The sequence below is a fragment of the Bubalus bubalis genome, chromosome 7, assembly GCF_019923935.1.
Source record: "Bubalus bubalis isolate 160015118507 breed Murrah chromosome 7, NDDB_SH_1, whole genome shotgun sequence".
Taxonomy (NCBI): domain Eukaryota; kingdom Metazoa; phylum Chordata; class Mammalia; order Artiodactyla; family Bovidae; genus Bubalus; species Bubalus bubalis.
The window spans coordinates 60,004,864-60,016,942 of record NC_059163.1 but is presented as its reverse complement, the minus strand read 5'-3'; the positions used below and the strand labels follow the sequence as shown (position 1 = coordinate 60,016,942).

Genomic DNA, 12,079 nt, shown 5'->3' with positions numbered 1-12,079 from the left:
GTTCATTCCTTTGAAAAAGTATGCATCCTGAGAGCCTATGATATTAAAATATTGTTGTGAGTCCTAACAAATGTTTGAGGACTCACTCAGGAAATTCACTGAGTGCCTGATAAAATAATAACTTATATTTACATAACATTTTACAGTGGACAGGTACTTTTGGTTGTATTATCTTGCTTAATCCTGAAACCCAGTGAGATTAATTTTCACTGTACCCTTTTACAGATGAGGAAATTGAAGTGCAGGAAGAAGTTAAGTGATTTTCCCTGAATCATGTCAATAAGTGCCTAGAGAGATATTTTCCATATCTAAGAATAATGTGGGATGTAATTTTAAACACTCAAGATTACCCAATTAAATCCAAACATTAGCTCAAATTCAGAGAGTTTTAAACATGTATGAACACCCTTGACCTAGATAAAGAAGTTGATTTGTTTAAACAGTGCAGACAGGTTACACAGCACTCACTAGACCTGTTACAGGCAGTAGGGAAGAGCTTTGTTTTCTGCAAAGAGAACTATTTTGGCTTTGCTTAGGGCAGTTACTTGTTGTAATTTATGTTCTTCACACTTGCGCTTGGGCAGTTTCCTGTTTGTCCTGCACACTAGCATTTTGTCTCCGCCGAGGAGGAGGCACTTAATGGGCCTTGATTGCCTTTTTTGGTGGCCTCTGGATGGCATTATGACCAGAAGATGTGCTTATGTATTGAAATGTTTTCCTGCCACTGGAATCAGAGATCTGTAAATGCCACCAGTGCCCTGGGATACGTCTGATCTGCTGTCTGTCTGCTACCAGGAGCCGTCTGGCTGTGAAAAGGAGGCCTTGCCCATCTCCGAGAGCTGCTTCAGGCTCCTCGGCTCCTCGGACGACCTGTCCAGTGACTCGGAGAGCCAACCCACAGAAGAGCCAGCCCTGCTCTCGCCCAAGCAGGGCTTCCGAAGGCGCGCCAACACCCTGAGTCATGTTCCCGTGGAATGCCAGGAGCCTCCCCAGCTGGTGCGAGGGTCTCCAGGGGTCTCGCAAAGGAAACTTGTGAGGTATCACTCAGTGAGCACAGAGACGCCTCATGAACGAAAGTAAGATTTGTTGAAAATGTAGATTTGTTGTATGAATAGCTGGGGCATATGTTACTGCCAGGTATGTGCATCCCAGGCATGTCTGTTGAGCGAAAAAGAAACCTGAGTCCGGTTTCACTCTTGGCTTAAAAAGAGTAACGTCCCTCTCACCTTCCTCTCTTGGGAGAGATGTAGTGGTAAGAGATACCTGTGACTTGTCCAAGTGCAGGGACTGTGAGGAAGCAGATAAGATGAGCAGAAATGGCCCTTGAGATGCATAGTGGTCTGAGAGGCAGCCCTGACTGGGAACTCTGCCACTGGCCTAGAGGAGAGCAGTGAGCAGGTGGGCAGGAGAGTACTCGTTTGAAGGTGGGGGCCTGGGCCACAGTGATGTGGGGACTCTATCCCTGACTGGCAGAGTTATTTGACTTCACTGCAGGACACGATTGGAATAGATGGTCTCGAAAATCGCCTCCAATGTGAGAATTCCGGATTCTTCCAGTAACACTTACTGATTTTAATAAATTGCTGTAGTGAGCAGTTGGAATGTCCTGCTTCTAGAGCTGGGTCAGCAGTACGGCAGCAGAAGTTCCACTTCCTTCAGGGGTCCCGTGGCAGTTAATTTGACCTCAAGTGTCAGAGACATGATGGACACGGGTGTCTGTAAAAATCACTTCAAAAATCTGAAGCTTCTCACCTTGTAAATATGAAACAGGCCGCACCTGTGTACAGCCGCTGCCTCCCTCTGACCAGTGACAACAGAAACCAGGACATGTCATGTCCACACGGGGTGGGGAGGCGCTCTGATACGTTGCTGGTGAAGGACGACATGTGCTAGCAATCTCGGATGAGGCTGTGGAATCTTTCAGCTTTGTTTTCAGTTGGCTATTGAAAATAGTTACGTGGTTTTTTGGACTTTGGCTGGATAACTGTGATCCCAAAGCATGACCTGCTTCAGAAGCTAATACTCAATTCTGTGATGTTCTAGAGATGAATGTGCCATGTGATCAGTTGTGTTTAACTCTTTGCAACCCCATAGACTGTAGCCTGCCAGGCTTCTCTGTCCATGGAATTTTCCAGGCAAGAATACTGGAGGGGGTTGCCATTTTCTCCTCCAGGGGATCTTCCCAGTGCAGGGATCAAACCTGCATCTCCTCTGTTTCCTGCACTGCAGGCGGATTCTTTACCCATGGAGCCACGACAAGCATAGTTTGAGGCTTTATGGGTTCTCATCATGTTTCTTAAAACCCTGTGCACACGCTTCTTTTGTTCTGCCTCTCCACTGCGCTCCCATCCCTCTTTTTCTGGCATTTCAGCGATGATGGAAACCTTCCTGTCTGGAGGTTCCTAGTCCTCTTGCTAAAGCCTGCTGTTTCACACAAGCCAGAGGTGGCAGGAAATTGGAATTCCTGACCGTCCGTTTCCCTTCTCCCCGAAGAACGCAGCTTCCTGTTGGGTCGTGTTTGGTGTGGATGGTGAGAGGACGTGGGACTGTCCTCCCCGTCTCCGTGCAGCATGTCTCTTCTGCTCTGCGTGACCCCTCATGACCTCTCTGCTCACTTATGCACAGGAAATGAGACTTTGACGTTCAAGGCAGCTTATTATTCATTTTGAAGAGAGATGTATTTCTAAAACTCTGGATTTTGTTTTGCTTTCCTTTGCTTTTAATTAAATTTTTTTCCCTGTCAGATCCTAAGAAGGGAGTGGAGGAAATGGATGTCTTGGGGTCATTCTGAGTGTGGGACGTGATCAGGCAGGACCTTTCATGGCGCCCTCTTGACTAAGCTGCTTTACCAGTGGGGATGAGGGTGCTGAAGAGGAGCGCACCCACTGACTGACAGTTCCTGTGTCCATGTGTCCTCTGCTTTTCCGGTGTGGCTCCTTCCCCCTCCCTCTAACTCCCCTGCCTCTCTCTACTTGCTGTTTAGTGGGAATTGTCCACCTGTTGGCGAGTCTCAAAGTCCCTCAGGTCAGTCTTCAGCTCCTGCTCCTCCACCTCGTCTTAACCCCTCCGCCTCCTCGCCTAATTTTTTTAAGTACCTCAAACATAACCCGAGTGGAGAACAGAGTGGGAATGCCGTGCCAAAGAGGTGAGCCGCCTGCATGGCAAGTTCAGTGTCGTTGGTCTTCCCAGGATGGTCACGCAGAGAGGGTGTGCTGCATGTCCACACAGGACCCCGGGGCCAGCGCGCGCGCATGTGTGTGTGTGTGTGCTTGTTTGGTTGTGCTTTTCTAATTTTCAGTCTATCATTTGAATCCATTTAATTTTACCATTGATTAATTCCCTCAAAATTGTTATGAAAACAATCTTGAGGGCAAGATGTGATACTTCTTTTCACATTCCCCTGCTCTGGTGTGTGTACACACACACACACACGTTTAACGGCAATGTGCTTGATTATATAAGTTGCAATTTGTGCCATTTCAGAAACTTCCTCATTAATTTAGAAAAATTATTTTTCTACTTTGAAAAGAAAGAATCACTTTGGATGATGGACTGAATTTTATTGCTGTGGTTTTGTTTTTATTTGGTCAGAATGCTTAAAATGAGATCTATCCTCAACACGTTTTTCATGTATTCACATATTACTAACTGTATGGGCACTGCGTTGTAAACTGCAGGCACAGTGTTGCACAGCAGATCTTTAGAATTTATTCATCTTGTGTAACTGATTGGACTGATGTTTGTTAATTAGTTCATTGATTCCTTTCATTTAAAATAGTAGAATTTTATTTGACTGAAAATGAAAGTTAAATCTCATTTGTTAACTGTTTTTGACTTCTTACTTGCTTTAATTTTCTTATCATTAGATGTATAAACTGTGTCTTCTGTTTTGAAGGTTTTGTTTTACAGTTTGTGTGTTTGTGTTTACCCTAAACTCTTTTTTCAACCATACTCTCAGCATCTCCTACCGTAATGCCCTGCGGAAAAAACTTCATTCCTCTTCCTCTGTGCCAAATTTTCTAAAATTTCTGGCTCCTGTAGATGAAAATAACACCTCTGACTTTATGAACACTCAAAGGTAGGGTTCAATTTAGATACATCAAGTCTGGGTGTATATGTTGCTTGTTAGACACACAGGGATTTTTTAGCTGTTCTTTTGCCATTTCCAAAGTCATTTTCACTAGATCTATTATATCTTTTTTCTTACACTTTTTTCTTACTGAATGTAATTTAAAAAATATGGAATCAACTTGTTACCCAATTTTGACTAGAATTAGTTTATTTATATTTTGTTATTTTCAGAAAATTAGAGAAAGTCTTAACCATTTCTCTAAGTGATAGAGGTATTTCTAGATAAGCATATATGGCTGCCAGTAAATCAGTCAGGATGTTTGATCTGTAAGTTCAGATGATTGTTCAGTTGTGGGTATAAATTCAGGTGCAACCTACAAGGGTTCCCCATGTTGTCCTATGAATAGGAAAATTTTTTTTTATGTATATTGAAAAATACACTTTGTCATTTAAAACATACAGGTATTAAAAGTCATCATTAGCAAGTAACTGCATCATTATTGCCCTTGCTGGTTCTGTGTAATCTATTTATTTAGTTATTTTTTGAGGTGATGCTTGGAGACATAGGGCTATGCTAAGGAGATTTCCTCACACACAGACTAGGGGAGGTTGTGACCCTGGTGACGGCGCCCCCTGCCCCCTTCACCTTTAGGCCATTTTTCTTTTCTAAAGTGGCATCAAGAGAGGCCCAGTTGGAAGCTAAGGTCCATGGAGTGGAGTTTGTAATATTTTTACAATAAAAATAAATTAAGGACATGTAACCATAGTCTACCATAAAGAGCACCCTTTTAGAAAGCAGTTCTGTTGGACTGCTGCCCCGCCACCAGCTTGATTGACACCTGTGATTATCTAGTTATATTTGCTTGTACAGAGATAATTTATAATTTAGTGCTTGGTTAAAAAAGACAAAAAGTCAAGCTAAAATACCTGCTTGTATCTCTCCACCAGTCATAAACAACTGTCTTTAATTTTAGGGACTTTGAGTCCAAAGCTGACCACATCAGCGATGCCAGCAGGACCCCTGTGAAGACACGGAGACACTCGTGGAGGCAGCAGATCTTCCTTCGGGTGGCCACCCCCCAGAAGGCCTGCGAGTCCCCCAAAAGATACGAAGGTGAGGCCCACCCCGCATGTGAACCTGGATTCCGGCTTGAGTTTTGTGTTTGGTGAAAAAAGAGGTGAAATGAGATTTCAAGTTAAAATCATCCCCCGATTTTAAAGTTCCCAGGTTAGGAAGTTCAAATGCCAATGCCTGTCACTGTTTTCAGAGGATCCCACATTCCCGGAAGCCTGTAATAGCATTCAGCGGCTTACAACACCTTGTGTTACAAACAGTGCTTCTGCTGAGCCTCTGTGACTACCCCTCCCCTGCCCCCCTGGGGAATGTTGGGAGCTCAACTCGAAGCCCCCATGTCCTTCCTTCTCTTCCCAATATGTTCCCAGGCTTGTCTGTTTTCTCCCTCTGCATTCAAGGTGTCAGTTTATACCCTGCCTTAACATGGTGGGTTTTTGAGGTACCACCACCCCACTGGTCACACTTGTGCTGCTTTGTGCCTTGTTGATTGCTGTCCATCAGTCTGGTGTCACGGGAGGACTCTTTCTCATCATCTTTGTGCCCTCCAAAGAAATGCATGCAGACCTCAGAGATGCAATAAGAAGAATATCTCAGTAAAGCGAATCACATGAATTGTTTGATTTCTCAGTGCACATAAAGGTTATGTTTACACTGTAGTATAGAGTAGACATTACAGTGCAGTCTTTTAAGTGTGCAATAGCATTATGTCTAAAAAAGACACACATACCTCAGCTAAAAAAATCTTGATTGCTAAAAATGCTAACCATCATCTGATAATTCTAGGTTGCCACAAACATTCAGTTTCTAAAAAAATGCAGTATCTGTGAAGAACAGTAAAGCTAATAAGCACAGTAAAACAAGGTATACCTGTATGTGTGTTCACTTCAGTTGTGTCCAACTCTTTGCAACCCTATGGACCATAGCCTGTCAAGCTCCTCTGTCCATGGGATTTTCCAGGCAAGAATACTGGAGTGGGTTGCCATACACTCCTCCAGGGGATCTTCCTGACCCAGGAATCCAACCTGCGTCTCTTAATGTCCTGTGTTGGGAGGCAAGTTCTTTTCCACTTGCATTGTGAGTGGTATAGAATGTGCTAAAGTTTATTTTTAGGCTTTTGTATGTTGAGTTATAATGTGAAAGAGGAGTTGAAATGAAGTTCCGTTGACTAAAATTAAGGTTTTTCTTTGCCCAGTGAGGTCATAAACTTTGAACAATAGATATTTGCTTTCCTTAACATTCCTAATCAGAAAGTGTTACAAAAGCACAGTGAAACAGTCGCTCTCCAAAGGTTACTTGAATTCCTCAGATTTCAAGATTGCCTGTAGTGTAGACTCACACTGCTTTTTGTCTCTTAGGACACAGCCAAGGCTAATCCGAGGGTATTCAGACTAGGTTCCATGTAACTGTCTTGGGAGGCGGTGTGACTGTTGGAGGAAGCCTTTCTCCCTGTTCCCTCCCCACTCACTGTGGTTTCTTCTCTCTTCCTCCCCACCACTCCCCCCCAGAGTTCTTAATGTTAATTTGGATCCTGAATCTTCTGCCAGATTAAACAAGAACCGGGTTTGGGCTCAGCTAGCTTTGTGATGTAAAACATGTAACTTCATTTGTACTTAGTTCTTCTTTGATTATAAAATGGTCACAGTAGTGTTGGCTCTTCCTATCTCATGGAATTACATTAAATTATAAATGTGAAAGTACTTTGAAAACCTAAAGGCATGTCAAATGTAAAGTGGTAGCATTATTGAGTTTGGAGCACTGATGTGTTTAGGTTTGTATACCGATGTTTCCTGGCAGAAACAGTGAAGGGAACACTGGATTTATTAAATCAGTGTGATTTAAAAAATTTTTAGTAAATTGAGTTTATTTCAATCTATCATTTTAGAAAGTTTTAAAGATTTTATTTTCATGTTGTAGATTGCCTACTAATGTTCAACAGCCAGATTGTGTAATCTAGTTCTCTCCTTTTTAAAAAATTCTGTTCTTAAAATTCTAAGGCAGAGGGGTCTGCTAGGGTAGGTGGCGATAGAAGGGTGGTGGCCATTTCACCAGGCAGATAAAAGGCACAGCTCCTGGTTGGAACTTTGGCCTCTGTCTTCAGGCCCCACCCTGGTGCCACTCTGCTCTGGTGTTGGAAATAACCCGAGTTTTTGGACAGGATGGACACTCCTATCTCCCAGTTGGTGTCTGGGGGGACCTGAGTCAGTGCTGGTGAACACTTGGTCCTCTGGAGAACCCCAGGATAAACTGGGCCAGGAGACAGCACTGTGGGCAGCATGAGAGTGTGTGATCTTGTGTTGCCCCAGCACCTAGAAAAGGGATGGGCGGAACGCCTCTGTCTGTGTCTGAATTCTCCCTTTGAAAGTTAAGCAGGAAACTTTTAAATCAGTTTTGTCTGGCAATATTGTAAGAAATGGATAATTAACTCCACGTTGTAGTCTTACGATGGTCTTTACAGGAGACAGCATTTTTGAGTGACTTCTGGACACTGAAACAGCTTGCCAGAAGCATGCAGGGGATGAGATGGGATCTGTGGTTATTGCCCCAGAGGTCAGAGCACTGGGCAGATCCATCCAATACCCTGCACGCCGGGCAGCATGGTCTCCAGGGAACTGGGAACCGAGTGCTTGGTGTGTCCATCTCCCCTTCTGGAAATGGTGCTCAAAATAGCACCCCAGTGTCCGCCTGCCAGGCCCCCAGGGTCACCTCCTTGTTTGTAGGAAAGTACAGAGGTGGTCTCTTCGACACGGTCTGAATGGTTATGAGGATGCACTTAGGGAGAGAATTGAGGGAAAGACTGAGAGCTCACTCAGGTAGCTGCCTGTGACAGCAGGAGCAGAGTGCCTGGTCCAGGCCCCAGCTTATACCCTGGGGGCCATGGTCTGGAACAGCCTATCTAATTTCTCACCTGTATTCATTAGGCCTCTTGCCACACTGATTGAAATAAGGGAGTGTGTTGTTTTTACTGACAGTGTGAAAAGTGTTCAGAATTCATAATGTTAGAAAAAATCAGTGGTGCAAATGTGTCTGGTATAGTCACCACTCTCATGTGGAAGTCACTCTGGTGGTCCCACTGGAAGCTGCTCTGGCCTCGGCCCCTCCACCAGGGGGGCGCTGTGGAGCTGCTCACCCACATCTTCCTGCCGCTGGAGCTCTGGGGGAGCTCTGGGCTGAGCAGTCAGGGTTTGATTGTCTGCGATCGTGGTGAGCTGGTGGCCAAGCCTTCTGGCAGGGCTGCTGTGAACAGGCCCCCCTGCTGCAGAGGGCTCTTCCTTCGTTTAGGGGAGTGGAAGATGGGGGCAGAGAAGAGACCAGAGGGACGGAGACCCAGGAGGGGACCCTGACCTGTGCTTTGTGATCGCAACAACAGGATAACAATAATGGCAGACATGGAGTTCCGCTGTCTGATAACAGGGCCCCCATGTGGCCGTGGCTGTAGTATGTGGGGACTGGTGGGCTCAAAGTGTGTATGATGTCTTTAGTGTATTCAGATGTGTAACACGTACTGACAGTGTGTTTAAACACTCAGTGCAGTGGCCAGGAGTGTGTTATGGGCCGTGGATGACGGTGTGAAGCAGCCTGGCTCACTCTGGAGTGGTTCTGAGCTTTCAAATGAGCTTCCTTAGGTGGAGCCACACAGAATGCACTTACTTGCACTTCCTTTCTTCATATGACAGAGTGTCATGGGGGTGCTGCTTCCTCTGAAAGTCTTCTCCAGGCTGACTGCCCTCAGTCCTTCGCCTCAGCACGGTGTTACTGCCGAGTCCACTCTAGTCAGAGTCCTGTCCCTGAGCATAGTCGGCCCCCGAGGGTCCCAGAACCCAGCTCTGCGTCCCTCCGTCTCCCACCCATGCAGCGCATTCCTCTCTAGGTAATCAAGGTCACTTTTGTAGCCTCTCTCTGCTTTGGGTGATTAACTCACATTCTTGACTCTTACCGTATCTTGTCCTCTGGGGCGTGAACTGTTATTTCAGAATTGGACCGAGTCCTAGCTGGTGTTGGTGGAGAAAGATTTCTAAGGTAGTGTTTATCTAGTTCATACCTGTGAAGTGCTACAGCATCATCCAGCCCTTTGAGGCTGTTCTTGAAGCTCTTGCTGGTGGCCAGTGCATTGTGGCAAGCTGTGTAAAGTTAACGAGGCTTGCTCTCGGTGTCTCTCCGTGATGGAACAGTGCTGCTCCCTGCAGGCTCTGCCCTCTGCTCCTACGCTGCCGTCCTCACTGACTCATCAGGGCCCAGACTGTGCAGCTGCTGTTGGCTTTCCCACTGCCTCCTGCAGGAAGGTGTCCCAGGGACCCTGATGCTGCATTGGGTGACGGTCACGGCGCAGTGTCCTCCTGGCCTCTCTAAGAGAGGCTTCTGCTTGGAACCCTCATGCTCGCCATGTGGGCTCCCTCCTGAGGCCTGTGCTCGGTCTGTTCCCTCTGCCTGGAATGCTTCCTCCCCGCCCCCCTCACCACCCCCCCACAACCCCCATGAATAACCTCCCACCTGCTTCAGATTATTGCTGAACATCATCTTTTCACTGAGGCTGCAGCAGCCACTCTACTTCAAGTTGCACCCCCATCCCTTCAGATATTCCTCGTCTCCTTATCGTGATTTTTTCCATAGCATTTCTCACTTTGAAACATATTCTCACTTTGAAACATTCTTACCCATGCCCCACGACTCCCATGAAACCGCACCCCAGGCTGGAAGTTGGGTGTGGCGCTGTGGGCCTGCTTCTCTCTGCATGGGGTGTTTGTTTTCCGTCTGTCCCTCTGTTCCGTTGCTGACCAGGCAGCAACACGTTTCAGAGCATTTTGACATACAGGCTTGCCTTCAGTTAATCATCTTCCCTCCCCACATGTTAGCCCTGGGACTAGGGTGTGCTGGGAGGGAGGTTGATCTCTTTATATCTGTCTGAATTTTCTTCTGGCAGATCATCTTTATTCTCTGCCACTGTCTGCTTCCCAACCTTAAGGTGCAGAGAGCAGCATTTCCACTGTGGCCTGGGACCACTTAGGCTCACATACCCTCTGTGTGTTTACCTCCAGCTATGAGACCTCCAGATCCACAGGCAGTTGAGGGCCCCAGAGATCCCTGCATCAACCAGACCGTGCCAGGCAGAGTGCGTGCTGTCAGGGGTGCCTCTGGGTGTCTGTCTGCTCCGCTTGGGGGGGGACCTGCGGCAGCCCCGGTGTCTGCAACCCGTGGCATGAGGGACACAAAAGTCTGCTTGTAAGGCGCACTTAGCAAATGCCTTTTACAATGTTTTAGGCTCTCAGAGCAACTGTGACTACTTTGTATTTATATTCTGGTACTGCAAACTTCAGTTAAACAGACAAGTTAACCTTTCTTCCAGGTAAAAAAAAATTGAAACAGGGATATTTGTACTGTCCCATCTATTTTGTCCCACTTAGAAAATACTAATAAAGCAAACTCATAATTTAAAAACCATGGTATTTGCAGAGCAGTAAAGATAAGTGAAGGATAAATAGAATTTTCTATAATTTTGGGGTTCTGATTTAAAAATTAAAAAAAACTTTTTGGCCACACCCCATGGCAAGTTGGGACAGGTATGGGTTCTGACCAGAGATTGAACCCTCTGCTTTGGAAGCATGGAGTCTCAACCAGTGGACCACCAAGGAAAGTCCCCCTGATTTTTATAGATGGGCTAAAACCTGGAGAGAAATGTGTTGGTGACTAGGGAGTGTGACTCCAACTAAATGTATTGTAAAGAGATAGGAAGGGACAAGGCCAGGCAGTGTGGACAGAGGTGGGGAGATTAGACTGAGCAAATACTGCCTGAGAGTCAGCTTGTCCCATACTCAGGGGTGTGTGACTTTGTGCAAAATCCCTATGAAATAATTGAGTTGCAGGTATCTGAACTTTATGTTCGGAGACCTATCTGAAGTTGGTGGACTTCAGTTATTTTACATTTCGAAATTTACTTAGAAATATTTAGTAGATCCATCATAAATATTCCTAAATCCCAGGCTTTTTTTTTTTTTTTTTTTTAACTCAACATAGACTAGTTGGTCTCTTGTAGGGATTCCCACTTGAAGTTATTTTAGCAGAGTCCAGCAGGGTGATTTCCATTCTGACCCCCAGAGGCAGTGGAGTGGATGGGGGCTCTCTGCTTTTCAGCTGGTAGGTCATGTCAGCAGCGCCACTGCATCGCAGGGAAACTGCGGTAAAAGTGGGGCCGTCACCAGTTTGTACTTGAAGAGTGGTGAGGCAGACGTTTTTGTGATAAGACAAACATAGGTAGATCATAAAGCGGAATACTAAAAGCTGTGTAGTGTTTTACATTTAAAGCAGAGTCTTCACTGATGCTCTAAATTTATGGCCACTCATGGCCAGTGCCCCAGGACCCCTAGGGAAAAGGCGTTCTCTCTTCTTTGTGTTAGCAGTTCTCTGGGTGAAAGGTTTGTGAGAGACTGGGTATGTGGAAGGTCCGTACTTGGTAAGCTGTAAACTCGAAGACTGAGGGTGGTGTGGGGGCTCAGTGAGATCTGCTGCAGGGCAGAGCCCTGAAGGCTGGGTGTGTTTAAGGCTACACTTTTAGGGCAGACATAGCTGTTCCTGTCGCTGATGTCTGTATAACGGCCCTTTGTCACTCTCAAAGCCTTCCCACCATTGGCCCCACCACAGGCTTGCCCTGAAGGCACAGGCGGCAGGGATGCTGTCACCCCTCAGCTGGGAGTGAACATACCTGTAGGTTATGTGGCTTTCTCCGGATCATGACCTAGAACAGCACTTCACAAACTACCATTGTGCTCAGAGGCGTCTGGTGATCTCCTAAAGGCCGATTCTGGTGTCTGGATCTGGTGGGTCCAGAGGGTCTCAGTTTCTGACAGGCTCCCTGGTGACACTGATGGTCCACTGTGAGTGGCAGGCACTTAGAACCGCGACTGTGGTCCATCCAGCCCAGACCGTCTAGTCCTTGGTCAG

The 12,079-nt window shown here is 46.1% G+C and overlaps 1 protein-coding gene across 11 annotated transcripts in view; it reads left to right on the top strand.

Annotated features, from left to right (window-relative positions):
* Window positions 1–12,079, top strand: part of TBC1D1 (TBC1 domain family member 1) — a 224,205-nt gene that overhangs the window by 133,057 nt on the left and 79,069 nt on the right. For 5 of the 11 annotated variants that reach the window (XM_006055896.4, XM_044945999.1, XM_044945993.1 and 2 more), the window contains 4 exons: window positions 796–1,076; window positions 2,984–3,145; window positions 3,959–4,078; window positions 5,046–5,185. In XM_006055896.4, coding sequence (XP_006055958.4) covers window positions 796–1,076; window positions 2,984–3,145; window positions 3,959–4,078; window positions 5,046–5,185 — 703 coding nt within the window. The remainder of the gene's footprint in view (window positions 1–795; window positions 1,077–2,983; window positions 3,146–3,958; window positions 4,079–5,045; window positions 5,186–12,079) is intronic. The other 6 variants (XM_044945997.2, XM_044945995.1, XM_044945991.1 and 3 more) reach the window with 5 other exon arrangements.